Source organism: Delphinapterus leucas, chromosome 3 (genome assembly GCF_059928025.1).
Source record: "Delphinapterus leucas isolate spDelLeu-1000000601 "Yukka" chromosome 3, BTC_Dleu_Yukka2, whole genome shotgun sequence".
In the NCBI taxonomy this organism is placed as follows: Eukaryota; Metazoa; Chordata; class Mammalia; order Artiodactyla; family Monodontidae; genus Delphinapterus; species Delphinapterus leucas.
Genome location: NC_143131.1, coordinates 48,587,272 through 48,607,359, shown reverse-complemented (window position 1 = coordinate 48,607,359; position 20,088 = coordinate 48,587,272). Strand labels below are relative to the sequence as shown.

The 20,088-nt window shown below is 39.4% G+C and overlaps 1 protein-coding gene across 6 annotated transcripts in view; it reads left to right on the top strand.

The window, feature by feature from the left end:
• PDE4D (phosphodiesterase 4D) overlaps positions 1-20,088 on the top strand; it is a 1,204,091-nt gene that overhangs the window by 68,858 nt on the left and 1,115,145 nt on the right. For all 6 annotated transcript variants that reach the window (XM_089908363.1, XM_089908364.1, XM_089908362.1 and 3 more), the window contains one exon: positions 8,647-8,781. Coding sequence is in view for 4 of the 6 variants with exons in the window: in XM_089908362.1 (XP_089764488.1) it covers positions 8,740-8,781 (42 nt within the window). In the remaining 2 variants the exon portion in view is untranslated. The remainder of the gene's footprint in view (positions 1-8,646; positions 8,782-20,088) is intronic.

Sequence of the window (20,088 nt, the reverse complement as noted above, 5' to 3'; positions counted from 1 at the left end):
CAAAAAGGATCTTGCTGTGATTTATGTCATAGAGTGTTCTGCCTATGTTTTCCTCTAAGAGTTTTATAGTGTCTGGCCTTACATTTAGGTCTTTAATCCATTTTGAGTTAATTTTTGTGTTTGGTGTTAGGGAGTGTTCTAATTTCATTCTTTTACATGTAGCTGTCCAGTTTTCCCAGCACCATATATTGAAGAGGCTGTCTTTTCTCCATTGTATATTCTTGCCTCCTTTATCAAAAATAAGGTGACCATATATGTGTGGGTTTATCTCTGGGCTTTCTATCCTGTTCCATTGATCTATATTTCTGTTTTTGTGCCAGTAACATACTGTCTTGATTACTGTAGCTTTGTAGTCTAGTCTGAATACAGGGAGCCTGATTCCTCCAGCTCCGTTTTTCTTTCTCAAGACTGCTTTGGCCATTCGGGGTGTTTTGTGTTTGCATACAAATTGTGAAATTTTTTGTCCTAGTTCTGTGAAAAATGCCAGTGGTAGTTTGATAGGGATTGCATTAAATCTGTAGATTGCTTTGGGTAGTATAGTCTTTTTTCACAATGTTGATTCTTCCAATTCAAGAACATGGTATATCTCTCCATCTATTTGTATCATTTTTAATTTCTTTCATCAGTGTCTTATAGTTTTCTGAATGCAGGTATTTTGTCTCCTTAGATAGGATTATTCCTAGGTATTTTATTCTTTATGTTGCAGTGGTAAATGGGAGTGTTTCCTTAATTTAACTCTCAGATTTTTCATCATTAGTGTAAAGGAATGCAAAAGATTTCTGTGCATTAATTTTGTATCCTGCTACTTTACTAAATTCATTGGTTACCTCTAGTAGTTTTCCGGTAGCATCTTTAGGATTCTCTATGTATAGTATCATGTCACCTGCAAACAGTGACAGCTTTACTTCTTCTATCTGATTTGGATTCCTTTTATTTATTTTTCTTCTCTGATTGCTGTGTCTAAAACTTCCAAAACAATGTTGAATAATAGTGATCAGAGTGGGCAACCTTGTCTTGTTCCTGATCTTAGTGGAAATGGTTTCAGTTTTTCACCATTGAGGATGATGTTGGCTGTGGGTTTGTCATATATGACCTTTATTATGTGGAGGTAAGTTCCCTCTATGCCTACTTTCTGGAGGGTTTTTATCATAAATGGGTGTTGAATTTTGTCAAAAGCTTTTTCTACATCTATTGAGATGGTCATATGGGTTTTCTCCTTCAATATGTTAATATGGTGTATCACATTGATTGATTTGCGTATATTGAAGAATCCTTGCATTCCTGGGATAAACCCCACTTGATCATGGTGTATGATCCTTTTAATGTGCTGTTGGATTCTGTTTGCTAGTATTTTGTTGAGCATTTTTGCATCTATGTTCATCACTGATATTGGCCTATAGTTTTCTTTCTTTGTGACATCTTTGTCTGGTTTGGTATCAGGGTGATGGTGGCCTCATAGAATGAGTTTGGGAGTGTTCCTCCCTCTGCTTTATTTTGGAAGACTTTGAGAAGGATAGGTGTTAGCTCTTCTCTAAATGTTTGATAGAATTCGCCCGTGAAGCCATGTGGTCCTGGGCTTTTGTTTGTTTGAAGATTTTTTTTTTTTTAACATCTTTATTGGGGTATAATTGCTTTACAATGGTGTGTTAGTTTCTGCTTTATAACAAAGTGAATCAGTTATACATATACATATGTTCCCATATCTCTTCCCTCTTGCATCTCCCTCCCTCCCACCCTCCCTATCCCACCCCTCCAGGCGGTCACAAAGCACTGAGATTTTTAATCACAGTTTCAATTTCAGTTCTTGTGATTGGTCTGTTTATATTTTCTATTTCTTCCTGGTTCAGCCTCGGAAGGTTGTGCTTTTCTAAGAATGTGTCCGTTTCTTCCAGGTTGTCCATTTTATTGGCATATAGTTGTTTCTAGTAAACTCTCATGATCCTTTGTATTTCTGCAGTGTCAGTTGTTACTTCTCCTTTTTCATTTCTAATTCTATTGATTTGAGTCTTCTCCCTTTTATTCTTGATGAGTGTGGGTAATGGTTTATCAATTTTGTTTATCTTCTCAAAGAACCACCTCTTAGGTTTATTGATCTTTGCTATTGTTTCCTTCATTTCTTTTTTATTTATTTCTGATCTGATCTATATGATTTCTTTCCTTCTGCTAACCTTGGGGATTTTTTGTTCTTCTTTCTCTAATTGCTTTAGGTGTAAGGTTAGGTTATTTATTTGAGATGTTTCTTGTTTCTTGTGGTAGGATTGTATTGCCATAAACTTCCCTCTTAGAACTGCTTTTGCTACATCCCATAGGTTTTGGGTTGTCGTGTTTTCATTGTCATTTGTTTCTAGGTATTTTTTCATTTCCTGTTTGATTTATTCAGCAATCTCTTGGTTATTAAGTGATATATTGTTTATCCTCTGTGTTTTATTTTTTACAGATTTTTTCCTGTAATTGATACCTAGTCTCATAACATTGTAGTCAGAAAAGATACTTGACACGATTTCAATTTTCTTTAATTAACCAAGGCTTGATTTGTGACCCAAGATATGATCTGTCTTGGAGAATGTTCCATGAGTGCTTGAGAAGAATGTGTATTCTGTTGTTTTCGGATGGAATTTTCTCTAAATATAAATTAAGTCCATCTTGTTTAATGTATCATTTAAAGCTTGTGTTTCCTTATTTATTTTTATTTTGGATGATCTGTCCATTGGTGCAAGTGAGGTGTTAAAGTCCCCTATATGATTATGTTACTGTCGATTTCCCCTTTTATGGCTGTTACTATTTGCCTTATGTATTGAGGTGCTCCTATGTTGGTTGCATAATTATTTACAATTGTTATATTTTCTTCTTGGATTGATCCCTTGATCATTATGTAGTGTCCTTTTTTGTCTCTTGTGATAGTCTTTGTTTTAAAGTCTATTTTGTCTGATATGAGAATTGCTACTCCAGCTTTCTTTTGGTTTCCATTTGCATGTAATATCTTTTTCCATCCCCTCACTTTCAGTCTGAATGTGTCCCTAGGTGTGAAGTGGGTCCCTTGTAGACAGCATACATAAGGGTCTTGTTTTTATATCCATTCAGCCAGTCTGTGTCTTTTGGTTGGAGCATTTAATCCATTTACTATTAAGGTAATTATCGATATGTATGTTCCTATTACCATTTTCTTAATTGTTTTGGGTTTGTTATTGTAGGTCTTTTCCTTCTCTTGTGTTTCCTGCCTAGAGAAGTTTCTTTAGCATTTGTTGTAAAGCTGGTTTGGTGGTGCTGAATTCTCTTAGCTTTTGCTTGCCTGTAAAGGTTTTAATTTCTCCATCGAATCTGAATGAGATCCTTGCTGGGTAGAGTAATCTTGGTTGTAGGTTTTTCCCTTTCATCACTTTAAATATGTCCTGCCACTCCCTTCTGGCTTGCAGAGTTTCTGCTGAAAAATCAGCTGTTAACCTTATGGGGATTCCCTTGTATGTTATTTGTCATTCTTCCCTTGCTGCTTTTAATATATTTTCTTTGTATTAAATTTTTGACAGTTTGATTAATATGTGTCTTGGCATGTTTCTACTTGGATTTATCCTGTATGGGACTCTCTGCACTTCCTGGACTTGATTAAGTATTTCCTTTCCCATATTAGGGAAGTTTTCAACTATAATCTCTTCAAATATTTTCTCAGTCCCTTTCTTTTTCTCTTCTTCTTCTGGGACCCCTATAATTTGAGTGTTGGTGCATTTAATGTTGTCCCAGAGGGCTCTGAGACTGCCCTCAATTCTTTTCACTCTCTTTCCTTTATTCTGCTCTGCAATAGTTATTTCCACTATTTTATCTTCCAGGTCCCTTATCCGTTCTTCTGCCTCGGTTATTCTGGTATTGATTCCTTCTAGAGAATTTTTAACTTCATTTATTGTGTTGTTCATCATTGTTTGTTTGCTCTTTAGTTCTTCTAGGTCCTTGTTAAACGTTTCTTGTATTTTCTCCATTCTATTTCCAAGATTTTGGATCATCTTTACTATTATTACTCTGAATTCTTTTTCAGGTAGGCTGCCTATTTCCTCTTCATTTGTTTGGTCTGGTGGGTTTTTACTTTGCTCCTTCATCTGCTGTGTGTTTCTCTGTCTTCTCAATTTGCTTAACTTACTGTGTTTGGGGCCTCCTTTTTGCAGGCTGCAGGTTCGTAGTTCCCTTTGTTTTTGGTGTCTGCCCCCAGTGCCTAAAGTTGGTTTAGTGGGTTGTGTAGGCTTCCTGGTAGAGGGGACTAGTGCCTGTGTTCTGGTAGATGAGGCTGGATCTTGTCTTTCTGTTGGGCAGGTCCACGTCTGGTGGTGTGTTTTGGGGTGTCTGTGACCTTATTATGATTTTGGGCAGCCTCTCTGCTAATGGGTGGGGTTGTGTTCCTGTCTTGCTAGTTGTTTGGCATAGGATGTCCAGCACTGTAGCTTGCTGGTCTTTGAGTGGAGCTGGGTCTTAGCATTGAGATGGAGATCTCTGGGAGATTTTTGCCATTTGATATTATGTGCAGCTGGGAAATCTCTGGTGGACCAATGTCCTGAACTTAGCTCTCCCACCTCAGAGGGACAGGTCTGATGCCCAGCCAGAGCACCAAGACCCTGTCATCCACATGACTCAGAATAAAAGGGAGAAAAAAAGAAAGAAAGCAAGAAAGAAAATAGCATAAAGTTATTAAAATAAAAAAATGAAAATAATTATTAAAAAATTTAAAAAATATTAAAAAGTAATAAAGAAAAAGAGAGAAGAGAGCAACCAAACCAAAAAAACAAATCCACCAATGATAACAAGCGCTAAAGCTATAAGTAAAAAAAAAAAAATAAATGACAGATCCCTAGGACAAATGGTAAAAGCAAAGCTATATAGACAAAATCACACACAGAAGCATACACATACACACTCACAAAAAGAGAAAAAGGAAACAAATATATATATTGTTGCTCCCAAAGTGCACCACCTTAATTTGGGATGACTCGTTGTCTATTCAGGTATTCCACAGATGCAGGGTACATCCAGTTGATTGTGGAGATTTAATCCGCTGCTCCTGAGGCTGCTGGGAGCGATTTCCCTTTCTCTTCTTTGTTCGCACAGCTTCCGGGGTTCAGCTTTGGATTTGGACCCGCCTCTGCGTGTAGGTCGCCCGAGAGCGCCTGTTCCCGCTCAGACAGGACGGGGTAAAAGGAGCAGCCGATGCAGGGGCTCTGGCTCACTCAGGCCAGGGGGAGGGAGGGGCACGGATGCGGGGCGAGCCTGCGGCGGCAGAGGCCAGCGTGACGTTGCAGCAGCCTGAGGCGCGCCATGTGTTCTCCCGGGGAAGTTGTCCCTGGATCACGGGACCCTGGCAGTGGCGGGCTGCACAGGCTCCTGGGAGGTGAGGTGTGGAGAGTGACCTGTGCTTGCACACAGGCTTCTCGGTGGCGGCAGCAGCAGCCTTAGCGTCTCATGCCCATCTCTGGAGTCCGCGCTGATAGCCGCGGCTCGCGCCCATCTCTGGAGCTCCTTTAAGCGGCGCTCTGAATCCCCTCCCCTCGCGCACCAGGAAACAAAGAGGCAAGAGAAAGTCTCTTGTCTCTTCGGCAGTTCTAGACCTTTTCACGGACTCCCGGCTAGCTGTGGCGGACTAGCCCCTTCAGGCTGTGTTCACGCCGCCAACCCCCGTCCTCTCCTGGCGCTCCGACCGAAGCCCGAGCCTCAGCTCCCAGGCCCCGCCCGTCCTGGCGGGTGAGCCGACAAGCCTCTTGGGCTGGTGAGTGCAAGTCGGCACCGGTCCTCTGTGCGGGCATCTCTCCGCTTTGCCCTCCGCACCCCTGTTGCTGTGCTCTCCTCCGCGGCTCCGAAGCTTCCCCCCTCTGCCACCAGCAGTCTCCGCCGCAAAAGGGCTTCTAGTGTGTGAAAACCTTTCCTCCTCCACAGCTCCCTCCCACTGGTGCAGGTCCCGTCCTTATTCTTTTGTCTCTGTTTTTTCCTTTTTCTTGTGTCTTACCCAGGTACGTGGGGAGTTTCTTGCCTTTTGGGAGGTCTGAGGTCTTCTGCCAGCGTTCAGTAGGTGTTCTGTAGGAGTTGTTCCACATGTAGATGTATTTCTGATGTATTTGTGGGGAGGAATGTGATCTCCATGTCTTACTCTTCTGCCATCTTGAAGCTCCTCCACTCATGAGTATTATTATCTCCCTTTTTCAGATCTGGAAAAAGCTCAGAGAGGTTAAGTAACTTACCTAAAGCTACACAGAATGCCATTGGAGAGTTGAAATTCTAACCTATTTGGTTTCAAGATCCATACTCTTAGCAAGGCCTTGCTGCCTCCTAGGTAAACAGGCTGAGAAGGGCCATCACTTTAGCCAACAGTTTTCAGTTAAATCCCTTTGTCTATTCAGATTTCTACAGGTTCTGAATTCCTATAGGAAAGTACCTCTTAATGATGGTCTTTAAATATGTCAAGGAAAATTTGTTAAAAACCTGATTAATTCAGCAAATCTTACCAGGTCAAATCCATCATTTGTCTGATTTGACTGATTAGTTAATTTAAAACCACTGAGTCACTAGTCCACTGGGGCAACTATTCTATGGTTACCCTTAAGGGTACTCATTAAATACTGAATGAATAATTAAATATTTCAAATGAGTTTTTCTCTGATAGTGTGTAGGCTTCCCACAGCATTTAGCTGATTTTCCCCCCCCAGATATGTAATATTTGGTTCACAGTTTATATTATTTCTGTTCACTTCTTAAATTGATCTAGGTGAATAACATAATTTCACATTTCCTGAGAACTTATGAAATGCTTGGCATTATAACTAATCAGTAAAGATGACTAAATTCCTGGAGGTATAGTAGCTGAGAACTTAGCATTTGTGGGTCAACTCCTCCCTCCAATCCCCACTGGCTTAAACAAAATCCATGCATACTCAAAGAAATTATTTTTATTCTAACAACTCACATTTGATTGTGTATTTTTCTCTAACCTCAGGAAGCGTTTTCATCAACCCCGGAAACAGGCTTTCTTCCTCACTGCCATTTGGCTCCCCAAGTCGTATCTAGGGATATTCTTAGCAACAGTAAATTCTATTTCTCTGGCTCCAGCTCCACTTTGCTGTTGTGGGATCTCTGGCCTCCTTAAAGGCATCTCCCTTTTATCTTCATAAATCTTGAGGGGTGACTCACACGTGTTCAGACAAATCTTTGAGCCTTGAGAGGGCGCTACTGCGGGTTGCTGGGTGAAGGTCCCTGTCCGCTCCCGTGGGGACCACTGGGTTCTCGTGCTCCTTTAGGCTGGCCTCCCCCAGGGGCCCACACAGACGCCGTGTTCCCCTGGAGTCCTCTCTCCTTTAGTTTTGTATGTTTTTTAAAAGTCTGTATAGTTACTTTGTTTTATGTTTTTCAGTGTGTAACTCACACTACTTTGCACTTTGATATTTTTCGGTCATTTGAGCAAAACAAACTTTTTCAGACCTTGCTCACTGTTACTGTTTTCCTTCAATCTCAGACACAAGTCTTCTGAGAAGCTTAGGACAAATCTAAGTGACAGAACTACATGCTGTTAGGACCAGTCTATACGTACAATGTCAGAGTTCTTGTGGTTTTTTCAGGCCTGCCTGCCTCATCCTCTTTCCCTCAGAGTAGCTTCTTTGGCAAAAGGCACTTCAACACAAATGCAAATACGCCCTATAAGTATGTAAATCATGTCCAGATATAGCTGAATATCAGAAATGAACACAACACATCTAACTCTTCTGTTTGCTCTTTCTTCGAAGCTCAAAACAGAATTTTCTTCTTAATGTCTGGCGAAAGTGAAGGTTAGGCAATGAGGATATCATATTCATGTGGCAGCTGCTGTAGAATAGTTCTTTAATGGTTGCTGCTTGACTAGGTAAACAGTTTCTCTCAACCATTCCTTGCAACCTCTTTGAACCGAAGGGGTATGTTTACACTAAGTTTACTGAAGAGCCACTGGAATGTCTTCCATGTACTGTAGGTTATTGCTAATGAAGCAAGAGACCATTATGCAGTGGTCAGAGGGCTTGCAGATGTAGGTAAGATTCCAGCAGTGAACAAAGCTAACTTAGCGATCCCTTAATGCTGCGGTCCCCAACATTTTTGGTACCTGGGACGGGCTTCGTGGAAGACAGTTTTTCCATGGAAGAGGGTGGGGGAATGGCTCAGGCGGTAATGCAAGCCATGGGGAGCAGCAGATGAAGCTTCGCTCGCTGGCCCGCCACTCACCTCTTGCTGTGCGGCCTGGTTCCTAGCAGGCCGTGGAATGGTACCTAGCAGGGGTTGGGGACCCCTGCCTTAGTGGAAAATTGAGGGGTCCGTAGCTGTACCAGCCAGATCAGCACATACACAAATCACTTTATTTCATTTCATACGTGTAACTTTAGGTCGTGCCTACCATACCTTTTTTTTTTTTCATCCACTAGAAATGTACATTTGAATGTTTAATGAGAAACAGATGGTGCCTGACTTCTCTAACTTACATTTAACAAAAACTGTTTTGGAAATGTTGCTGGTGTATACTTTTACTGCTTTAAACACAGCACCATTTTCACCTGTTTTGATGAACAATTGAAGAATTACTATCCTGCTCTAAGACAGCATTTCAGAGCACGTGTTAATCATATACTTGATTAAACATTTCCTTGCCTTTCTCTTCAGAGTGCCAATGGGCTTCTGAGCGGATAATTGTTGCAGTGAGAGCAGTGACGTTGAAAACAACTGTTGCCTGTTTGAATTACTTAAAGCACCACCATGAAAAGAAATACCTGTGATTTGCTTTCTCGGAGCAAAAGTGTAAGTACTTTTTGTTTTCATTTATTTTCTAAGACTGTGTACCCACAACTTTTTACTGTTTTCTTTTGGATTTTGATACTGTGCTTTCATGATGAGACTTGTGAGAAACCCTTGGTTAACTTTCAGTTCTCTGACTGTATGCAGCTTATTAACAAATGAAGACTTGTTTGTCTCTGTGGCCTGGTTGACATTTGATGGGAATTCTCTTTCAGCCAGTTTATATGCCTTACCATTCATTTGTATGTGCCTACTGGTATGATATTGGAAACCCTGATTTTTGGATGCATGCAGAAAATATAAAAAGTTGAAACTGAGGAAATTTATTTCTCAGTTTTAAGTCTTGAATATCAGACTTTCTGGGCAAGTTCAAAAGGATAAATTGAACTTACATCTAGGTACTTCAGTCAATCACATTCTGCAAGTTCATGTACATGATGAATAATGTGAATACTTAATCGGTGGGTCATCACTTCCGTGAGCTTTCTACCACGGCATGTGTCTTTAATCCTCTAATCTCCTCCTTTAAATTGTTTTTTGGTTTTTTTTTAGTGAAAGTCCTCAAGGCCCTGATGGAGATTAAGTCTTATTTCCACTCAGTGTTCTTAAGGTGCCGAAGTAGTGATAATTTCTAGATTTCTATTAGCTTATGAAAGAGAGCATAAGCAAATAGAGCAACTCAAAGAAAGCTACACAAGGCAGGGATGAAAGTAGACTGTTAATTTCCATCAGGCAAGCTCTAAGAACATGTCCCTTTGTTCATTTACCCAAGGGGAAAAAAGGCATCTAAACAGATGTAGTTATGACGTAGGAACATTCATTTGAAGGCATGAGAGAAACCACAAATGCAAACACATTTCTCTAGTACGGGAACACTTTGTGTTACAACCAGTGATTCTATGGTGATGGCCCAAGGCCATTTTTAATTCTTTCTATAGAATTAATTACCATCAAGCTTTTAAGGGTGAGCAATGCAGGAGTAATGGGGAGGGAAGTATAGTACCCAGTAGGGTTTTTAAAAAAATGAGGATGTACCCAGAAGTGTGCCAGTTCTTGGACTGAGTACTGACTCTGTTTAATAACCAACCAAGGAAATTCAACAAATTCTGAGAGAATGTCCAAATTCATTTGTTTTACTTGTTGGTGTTTAGTTGTATGGATTATTGTGTAAAATCAAGGGCCATGGCATGGAGCCTGGAATTCCTTCTATTATCATAGAGCTGCTCATTGTAATGGGAGGTGACCTGTATACAAATTACCAAAATGCAAACACATCTTTCTGTTACTGAGCTTTTCTTACTATAAGTTAAATTTGAAAGCAAACCATACATCCAATACTTCCTTCTTTTATTAAATTTCAGAAACATGTGATGTGAAAAATATGTGTAAAGGTGAAAGGGAGAATATTTTGAATAATTAAAAATATATTATTAAACATTTCCCTGTTCTTGGAGGAAAATATTCTAAAGGCAAATGATTAACTGAGCTGTGACTTTAAGAACCTCCGAGTACTTCATGATGCTAGATTTCCTATTTATATTTGCTTTATGCAAAAATTTTCATCTTGGTGGAAAGGTTCATGCTTCCCAGATTAAGAGAATCTGAGTTACATACACTTGTCCAAATGTAAACAGTAGAGCTCTCATTTCACTGCTTCTTAGCTTCTTGAAAATCCACTAGCTTCTGCTTAATTAAATGACTCTAAGCAGATTACTGTTTATACGAGAAAAGAGCCAGACTTTTTGCCTAGTGAGAATTTGTCACTTTAGAGGTTTTTTTTTTTTTTTTTTTTTTTTTTTTTTGCGGTACGCGGGCCTCTCACTGTTGTGGCCTCTCCCGTTGCGGAGCACAGGCTCCGGACGCGCAGGCTCAGCGGCTATGGCTCACGGGCCCAGCCGCTGCGCGGCATGTGGGATCTTCCCGGACCGGGGCACGAACCTGTGTCCCCTGCATCGGCAGGTGGACTCTCAACCACTGCGCCACCAGGGAAGCCCAGAGTTTTTAAATTTTATTTTGCACTGGTTTAAGAATGTCACCCCTGCCCCTTAAGTCTGCCATAACAGAGTCCAAAATTGTGCACTTAGAAGTAGATGTTTCCTGTTTTTGATGAGGAAGGTTGAAAGAATTAATTTGATTTAGAATCTGAGAATGTTTTTCTTTGGCATTATGACATTTAAAAATCCAAACAGAATGTTCTAAGTGTTAAAATGGGCTCTGCTCCTCCCTGTGTGTCTCTATGTATCTTGCTTCTGTCATTGTGAAAACTTAAGGAACATGAAAGAGGAGGGAAAAAAAAGACCGTCTTTAGACAGTCACTTTATTTGCTCTTGAACTTTTAAAGCAGTGTTCATATTTTTCTCCTCTCATTCAAGACCTGGTGCAGTGTCCCTTTTAATGACAAATGCTCTGAATTCTTCCTTTATTTGGAAGGGATCCATGAAAAATGTTAACTATAAGAATATAAACAAACCACGTTTTACTTAAAGCAACATTTTGCTGGTTTTGGAGGATAATTTGTAGTTGCAGTGGGTACAAAAGGGAGGAACTGGGCATATGGACAGTACCAAAGTGAGGCATGGCCCCATTGGCTACCGCAAGCAGAAGGTTCTCCCGTAAGTTCTGTGGTATGAAGGCCTTACCTCTTTTTAAAGTTTTCAAGCCACCTCTTATTGGACTGGCATTTTATTTTTGCAGGTATAATTAAAGTTCTAACATGACAGCTGTTGCGTTTTATACCTCTTGGGGTGCTTAAGACTATATTTTTTTCCGGGTGTTGGTTCTCTGTCCAAAAGGGCAGAGCTCAAACAGATTTCTCTCTGTGTTAACCTCAGGAAGTGTCTTTGCCATCTATGTAATCTGGGGGCAATTCTTGCTGTTCTGACTTTTGCTTCAATGGGACTGAAAAAGTGACATTTGCACAACAATTACAAAATTTAAAATTTTAGTGTAAAACCATTTTATCTCAAAATAATGATTGGTAAAATGAGGTTTGGTGAGTTATTACTCTCCTATAAGTTTCATAGCTGGAAAATCCCATGTACAAGGGATGCTTTATTTTTATTTACTATTCTGAATCATAACGGATCAACTGATTTCTCTATTTAAAACTTGCTTTCTTCTGCCTCAAATATGTTTTCATGAAGCCATTTAATCTAGAGCAGCATTTAGTTGTAAACATCTAGAATTTTTTTTTCCCTGCTACCTGCGTAGCATAACAATTTAGGACAGAGACAGAATAGTTAGCATAGAATATCCTTTCTGAGGCTCTTAGAAAGTTTTATGAAAGCACTTGTAGCAACAACTCTGTTTTTAATTAAACAGTTTAATTTGCTACAGTGGTCATGACTCTACCCCAGCCCTTTAGTGACCTGAGTTAACTCTATTGACTCTTTTCAATCCATTGGTTCCAAAGGGAAAGGAGCCATTTACAGTGACCCTATCATCACATCTGTGACTCAAGCTTTCCTTGGCATTTCTCCAGTGAAATATTAACATAGTATGACTCTTCCAAGGTTAAAAATTTAACTCTTGAAGCTTGTACTTCTGTTGAAAATAATTTTTAATATAATAGATTTACTAGTCTTTGTATTCAGAATAATAATCATGATCTCCCAACATTAGGTTCTGGCATTTTTCAATATGGATATACTTTCACTGATCTAGCTTTTTATTGTCTACCCGGTATAAGGGAGCTGATGTGATAAAGTACAGCAGTCTCCAATGTGGGCTTTAAAAAGAAAATATTAGGAATTCTATTTATATTTACCTTTTACTGTCATCTGTTTTCAAAATCAGTATCGTTTAGAGATCACTGGTGCAGTGAAAATAGAATAGTTGTTGAGTTCAGAGATGTGGAGTCAATCCCCAGATCCACTGGTGTTTAAAGATCTGACTGTTAGTAAATTACTTAATTTTTTTTGAACCTTAGTGTCTTTATCTGTAAGATAGAAAAAATATCATAATGAAGGTGAAAACACCTATCACATAATAAGTTCCTTGATAAATTCTCTCTATTTTGAGGTTTGCAGTGCTTTTTTGTAGCTACAGAGCAGAGTGATAGTATCTGGCCCAGAAATGGATCAAATGGAAATGCCTGGAAATGAAGCAAGCTCTGCTCACTAAAGGGGTTCAAGTTTAGCTTCCAAGACCATTTAGTCAATATCTATATCATGTTAAAGATTCAGGCATAAGATGGGTGGTTAAACTAGGTGAGAGTTCTGTTTTCTATCAGTTATGAGTTTCTTAGATTCTAGGTCATGTTGTACTGTTCATAAAACTGAATTGAAAATCAGTTCCCAGGTAAATATAAAATCAAAGCATTGGGGCAAAAAGAGTATATTATCAGCTCAGGCTGCCATAACAGAATACTGCAGACTAGGTGGCTTAAATAAGAGAATTTTATTTTCTCACAATTCTGGAGGCTGAAGTCCAAGATCAAAGTGCTGGCTGATTTGGTTGCTGGTGAGAGCTCTCTTCCTGGCCTTCTCACTGTGTCCTCATGTGGTAGATGAGAGAGAGCAAGCTCTCTGGTGTCTTTTCTTATAAGGGCACTAATCCCATCATAAGGACCCCACCTCATGAGGTCATCTAACCCTGATTACCTCACAAAAGCCCCACCTCCAATATAATTACACTGGGGGTTAGGATTTCAACATGTGAATTTTGGAGGATACAAGTATTCAGTCCATAACAGTGAATCTGATAATTTTAAGGGATGATATTAATAAGTGACTGTGATATTGGTGGCTGATATTCTGGAGTCCACATATTCTCCCAACTGGATAACACGGAAACTATCCAGTTAACATGTTTCTCTTCATTTCCTATTTTGTAGATTTTATGTTAGGGGGACTCAGTGATGATTTTTGAGGTTCCAATCAGCTCTTCATAGACCTTAGGGGCTAATTTTAATTTTACTTAAAATATTTTTCCTCCCTTTACTATTCCTATTTTGCTTATTTTATACTGTTTGCTCTTAACATCCAATCCAGTAACGTAAGTCTCCAAAGTACTTTCTCCTGTCAGCGGGTTTACCAGTTGAGCTAACGTTTTAGAGGTTTGTAAATTTCAGACCTGATTATCTCTGAGCCACCCCAGTTCTCTCTATCAATGCCACTGCTTTTATGCTAACCAGGAATGAGAAGTAAAGGTACAGACAAGGGGAGAGACACATAAAATTGTCTATACTGATAGTGTATTTTTAAATCAGGGGTTATTTAAAAAATTTTTAAAGTACTTTTCCTTATAATATCTCTGTTGGTATTCTCTCAACTCATGAATTTTTATAGACCTTCCCATCTAGAGAATGAACTGGATAAATTTTCATTTTTCTTCATTAATCAACTCTCTTATGTATTGAATTCTAATGTATCTTGTAGTATTTTACATTAAATTCTCAGTTTCTTAGTACCTTGTATCATTTTCTTCCTACCAGTTTGGAGAGATTTACGGTATCTTCTGCTCAATAGGATTTGTTGGTTTCTTGACGAAATTGCCCTCTATTTGACTTAGGATTCTTTCGGATGCTCTACACTTGGATAAAATTGTCATTCACTAGATGTCTGTTAATTGATGTTCCCTGTTCTTTTTTGATAGAATTGTTGTTTAGTATTTATTCAAAACTGGAAGCAAATCCTGGGCTGTTTGGAGGGCACAGAGTATCTGGGAAGTACTTAGCATTCTGAATTTAAAGCCCATCTAAATGGGTTTCCAGTTTTGAGACCAGGAGCCAGGAGCCCACCTGGTGAAGTATGCCCAGCGGGCTTCCTAGAATCTCCTCTTTTCACAAAAGACTTTAGATGTCCAAAATTTGTAAACCAAATTTATCTTTTTCTTAAAAAATAATGTTTTCCAGTTGTACTTTTACATTGCTGAGTTTTGAGAAGCAACTGCTCTTTTAATGGCCCAGGCTGAGAAATTTATGCCATTTCATTCCATTGGTGCCTACTTGGAGAGGGGAGACTGAAAAGAAATTTAGAAAAAATGATACATTTTGTTAGGGCACTTCAGAGGTATCTGCATGTGATTGTCCCTCGCAATTACTCTGTAAGACTGATTATTCGGGGGGCTTTATGGTTCAAGTAAAAATAATGGATCCCTTTCCAGACTGGCCTCCTTTCTCTGCTATGTCCATCACTACCTAAGGTATGAGATTGACAGAATTGTAGCAGCTTAGAATCCTGATGAAGTTAAGTATATAGAAACTGGATTTTTCACTGCTGGTCTCTCTTTAAGTCCAAAGAAGGTCGGAGGAGATACTATTGGTAAAGACGCTTTGAAACTTGCAAAGTACAAAGCAAAACTAAAATAATATTCTTGCTTGTGTCTTTGTTAGCAGTAAACTGAAATGAGAACTTGTAGTTTCAGAGGTTTTATTCCTTTGGTCGTTTACTCCTGCCTTCATGCTTGTGCTCTTTCTTTACAAAATTCAAAAAATATTTATTTAATGGCTACTGTGTGTTAGGAACTGTGCTTGCTAGGTTCTGGGTATCCAATGGGGAGTAAGATACATATGGTCTCTACTCTTATAGAGCATATTTGACAACTAAACTTCTAACTTTTATAATATTCTATTTATTATTTCATCCCCCCACCCCACCCTGACTGCCCAAGCCTGTCCCACTTTAATCTTTAATTCTTCCCAGGGATGCTGAAGTCGTTTCCCTCTTACACCTCTGTGTACTTGTTCTTTGCATCCTGGGTATCCCCTTTGTCAGGATATTTTAAACTGTGAATAATGTGCCATGCTTGTCAATTACGCTCACTGTTTCAGAAACATAGATTATTTTCAAGTGGTTAAAAAGAATTTTTCTCAGATAATCAACAATAGTGCAAGAATAGCCGAGTATAAATGAATGTGAGTATAGAGGAAAGGTCTGAAAGAGTAGGGGCTGATCAGCCACCATTTGCTCTGAAATCAATCACATGACAATTTTAGTGGCCATAGTCAATCATTACATTGTTGCCTTTGAAAAACACCTCCACTTTTTTTTCCCCTTATATTGTGATGTGTTTGCTATTTCATTTTTGGACACTTTCGAGTTGGAGTTGAATTCTGAATGATTATATCCAAGAAATAATTGCCTATATTGTACTTCACAATGTAAACATCAAAGATACATAAAAATGGAGAGAAGTTTTGTTGAGTTGATGATAAATATTAAGGAATGACTCGTACAGATAGTATTGCTCTGTAACAAAGTGAAATTAAGAAGAAAAGCATAATAATTTGGTGAAGCTTTCTATTAATAGTATATTGCTCCAGAAAAAAATGTTTACTTATAAAGGCCACTTAATTTTAATTAAAGCCAGTTTTCTTTTTCTTAAGTTAGAGTTAGATATCATTTTTTATTATTAAAATGGCCACCTATAAGCAAGTATTTTGAAGGTTAAAAATGATGTCAGTTAAACTTATCAATGTGTTTACACAGTTTCCCAAGGTAAGTGCTTTCAAAGTCAGCCCAGAGATGGTCCTTAAGGTCCTGAGTTATAGTCCAGGTTTTGCCACTTTGTATCTATGTCCTGGTAGGGGAAGGAGGATGAGAAAACCATAAATCATTAGATTATTATCAAGTGCTCTCAATATCTACTATGATTGTTTCAAGGGTAAAATGAGAAAACAGTATTGAAAGCACGTTGCAAAATAAAAATAAACAGAAAGCCAAACCAACCAAGCAAAAACACCCCCAAAGGGCTTCCCTGGTGGTGCAGTGGTTGAGAGTTCGCCTGCCGATGCAGGGGACATGGGTTCGTGCCCCGGCCCGGGAAGATCCCACATGCCGCGGAGCGGCTGGGCCCGTGAGCCATGGCCGCTGAGCCTGCGCGTCCGGAGCCTGTGCTCCGCAACGGGAGAGGCCACGACAGTGAGAGGCCCGCGTACCGCAAAATACAAACAAACAAAAAAAAAACAACACCCCCAAATAAACCTTCACTTTTATTGTTAGAAGAAGTCATTCTTAACAGTTCACACGTTTCCCTAAGTTGTGTATATTAAAGGCCTTTATGCCACGGCCAAGAATGGTTAATGGTTATGTAGTTAGAGCCTCTGACCTTGCTTCCTAGTTCCTTCTATTGCCTAGATTGGTCACACACCACACACGTGGAATTTGGGGTACAGATCCAGTATTAGCACAAGCACTGGGAAGAAGACATTTAGCTTATAACTCTCTCATGGTCGTATCTGTCCTCCCTGCAAACTCCTTACTATTATGGAAGCCCGGACTTCAGTGTTGGCAATAATGCTTCTGTGCTAGTGATTTGGCCATGTTTATAGCCCTCAGCCTCCTGAATTTAATTCAGTCAACAATATTTATTAAGCCCTCACCAACTATTAGACTGTACTACAGAAGTCATACCCCATGGAGCTGCACACCAAATAATACCCCAGAAGTTCGGATAATTAACAGTCCACCAATTCACTTCCAGATTGAGATTTAAGCTCTTCAGAGAATCTGGCTCACTGAGCATTAAAAACCAAATGTATTACAACTACTCAAACAATAATACCACAGTGCTACAACAAAAATCATCTTTTCTACAAACTCATTTAAAACAACAAGCTACAAGTTTTACAGGTCTTCATTTCTGCTTTGTACTTTAAAATATTAAATGCCCAACTTATGTTTTTCTAGAAGAGGCCATTACATAGCATTAATTTACCAGCAGGGTTGCATTTCAATATAAGATGAATCATACCAAGTGAGACCTAGATATTGCTCAGAAGCAATAGGCTCTGAAGGAATATTCGAAGATAAACGAGGGCGTTGAGGGAGCCATGAGAAATCCCCGGAACGTACACATAGAAAGACATAAAAGATTCTTTTTCTGTTGTTGTTGAATTGCTCATGCAGGAATTCAGAAGATGTATTTCCTCACCCAATATAAATGAAATAATTGGCAAAGTAGTCAGAGAGGAGTATCTCCTCCAGTGGGTAGTGTTATCTATTTAGAAAGCATTTGTATGTTCTGACTTCCCAAAACATTGCTGAAAAACTTTTAAGGTGAGAAGGGAAAACCGAAAACACCCGCCACCCCCGCAAATGGAGTTAGATGTTGACAAAAGTGGCTTAGAATAGATATAAGTGAAAAACTTTCTGATAGAGTTTTCTAATGTTGGCACAGTCTTTTCTGAGGAGATTATGAGATGGTCTTATAACAATATCTTTCAAAGTTCTGATCAAGTCTTTATGATTTTTTAGCCATATTGTTTGCATAAGCAAGTTCGGTTCTCAGCAGAGAGCATCCCCATTCCACTAAAAATATTCGAAGGGACTGAATTATCAGTGAATCCAAACGGTCACTAAACTCTATTACTTCTATTACTCCCAGAAGAATAACTTCTTAACTTCAGAACATTGAGGGGTTCTGGGGTGAACTCTCCAACTTCTGGTTTAAGCTCAGAGATGTAGAATGTTGCAAAGAGTGTCAGTCCCACCCTGCCATCAAGTAAAAATCTAGACACACTACATATTCATGACTTTAAAAAAATCCATCAGAGAATTGAGGTTGTAGGACAACCAAGCAACCCCAAATCTGGAAGGAGATAGGCAGACACTTGTCAAGAAGAGAAAGGATGCCGTCATTTGCTTACATCAGATGCTATGTAAAGCAGTAAGGAGAGTCAGAGAAAATTTTTAATGAATTGCTAAAGGTTGATTGTTGGCTAGCGTGAGAGTATGGACACACTGGCTGTTGCATATGCAGGGTTGTGGGGGAATCCTGTAGCAGACTTTTCCTCTACAAACCTCACCAGGTGCTCACAGGGGAGACTGGGGAGAACAGCAGGCACTATTGAAACCAGACCCATCTCCCCAGTGGAATTAAAGAGTTACTCTGCAAAGGGAAGAGCAGTAAGAATTTCTGACTTAGCGTACTGGGGGAAATCCATTGGTGAAGAAGGGAACAGGAAAATAAAGCTCTGTCTTCAGAGTGGGAGGTAAGAATGTGTGATAGGACCAGCACTACAGTTGGAGGAGAAGCAGAAGCACTTGTGATGACCACATCCCTGAGCCCCGGGAGCACAGTGCCTACCTAAGACTGAGGCTTAATCAGAACATCAAGGAGCACTCTTCTTCCCTGATCTCCCATCAACATCCTAACAAGCACTGAGTGAAAATAACAGTGGAATAGGCTGCAAGAGCTTCCAGAGACAGATTCTCTGGGGGCCCAGCACAAAGGAGAGACCCAAAACTAAGGATGGAGCAGATATTAAGAAAACAACCACTGGAAAGCCATTCCATAATCCAGGGTTTCCCAACCCCCAGGTTGATCCACAGCCTGCTTGGAACCAGGCCGCACAGCAGGAGGTGAATGGTGGGTGAGCGAGTGACGCTTCTTCTGCCGCTCCCCATCGCTCGCATTACTGCCTGAACCGTCGATTGCATTACTGCCTGAATCATCACCCCCGCCCCCATCTGCAGAAAAATTGTCCTCCACGAAACTGGTTCCTGGTGCCAGGGAGGTTGGGGACTGCTGCCATAACCTATGCACGTGGTGTTATTAGAGAAATTTGATGCCTGTGGTGCACTGAGGTTAATTATAAGAACAAAATCCCTCAAATCTAGTCCCGTTCCTGACTAGATTAATTCAAATTCCCATGCAAAAGGCCTAGCAGAAGGAAAACTTTGCTCATCTTTAAGCATAAAAATTTGTTCACCTCAGTATCCACTGTCCAACACAAGATATCCAATTTTCAGTAAAAAAATATTAGGCAAATAGAAAGACAAGAGAAAATACTTCAAAAGGACAAAATAATATACAGAAGCATCCCAGATATGGCACAGATGTTAAAATTATCAGTCTAGGAATTTAAATATGATTAGTATGTTAAAGTCTCTAATGGAAAAGATTGACAACATGTAAGATCAAATAGATAATTTCAGCAGAGAGACGGAAACTATAAGAAAGAATGCAATGAAATGCTCGAAATAAAAAACACAGTAACAAAGATGAAGAGTGTCTTTGGGCCTATTAGTAGGCTTGACACAGCCAAGGACAGAATCAGTGAAATTGAAGATAAGTCAATAGAAATTACTCAAACTGGAATACAAAAAGGAAAGAAAACGTAGAAAAAAGAGAACATAACAGATCATTCAAGAGCTATAATATAAGTGGTATAGCATATGCATAATTGAAATCACAGAAGGAAAAGAAAGAGAAATTGAGGTAGAAGAAATATTTGAAGAAATAATGACTGAAAAATTTTCAAAATGACACACACCACATCAGACTCTAAAGCTCAGAGTACACCAAGCAAGATACATACCAAAGTACACACACACACACACACACACACACACAAACACACACTCA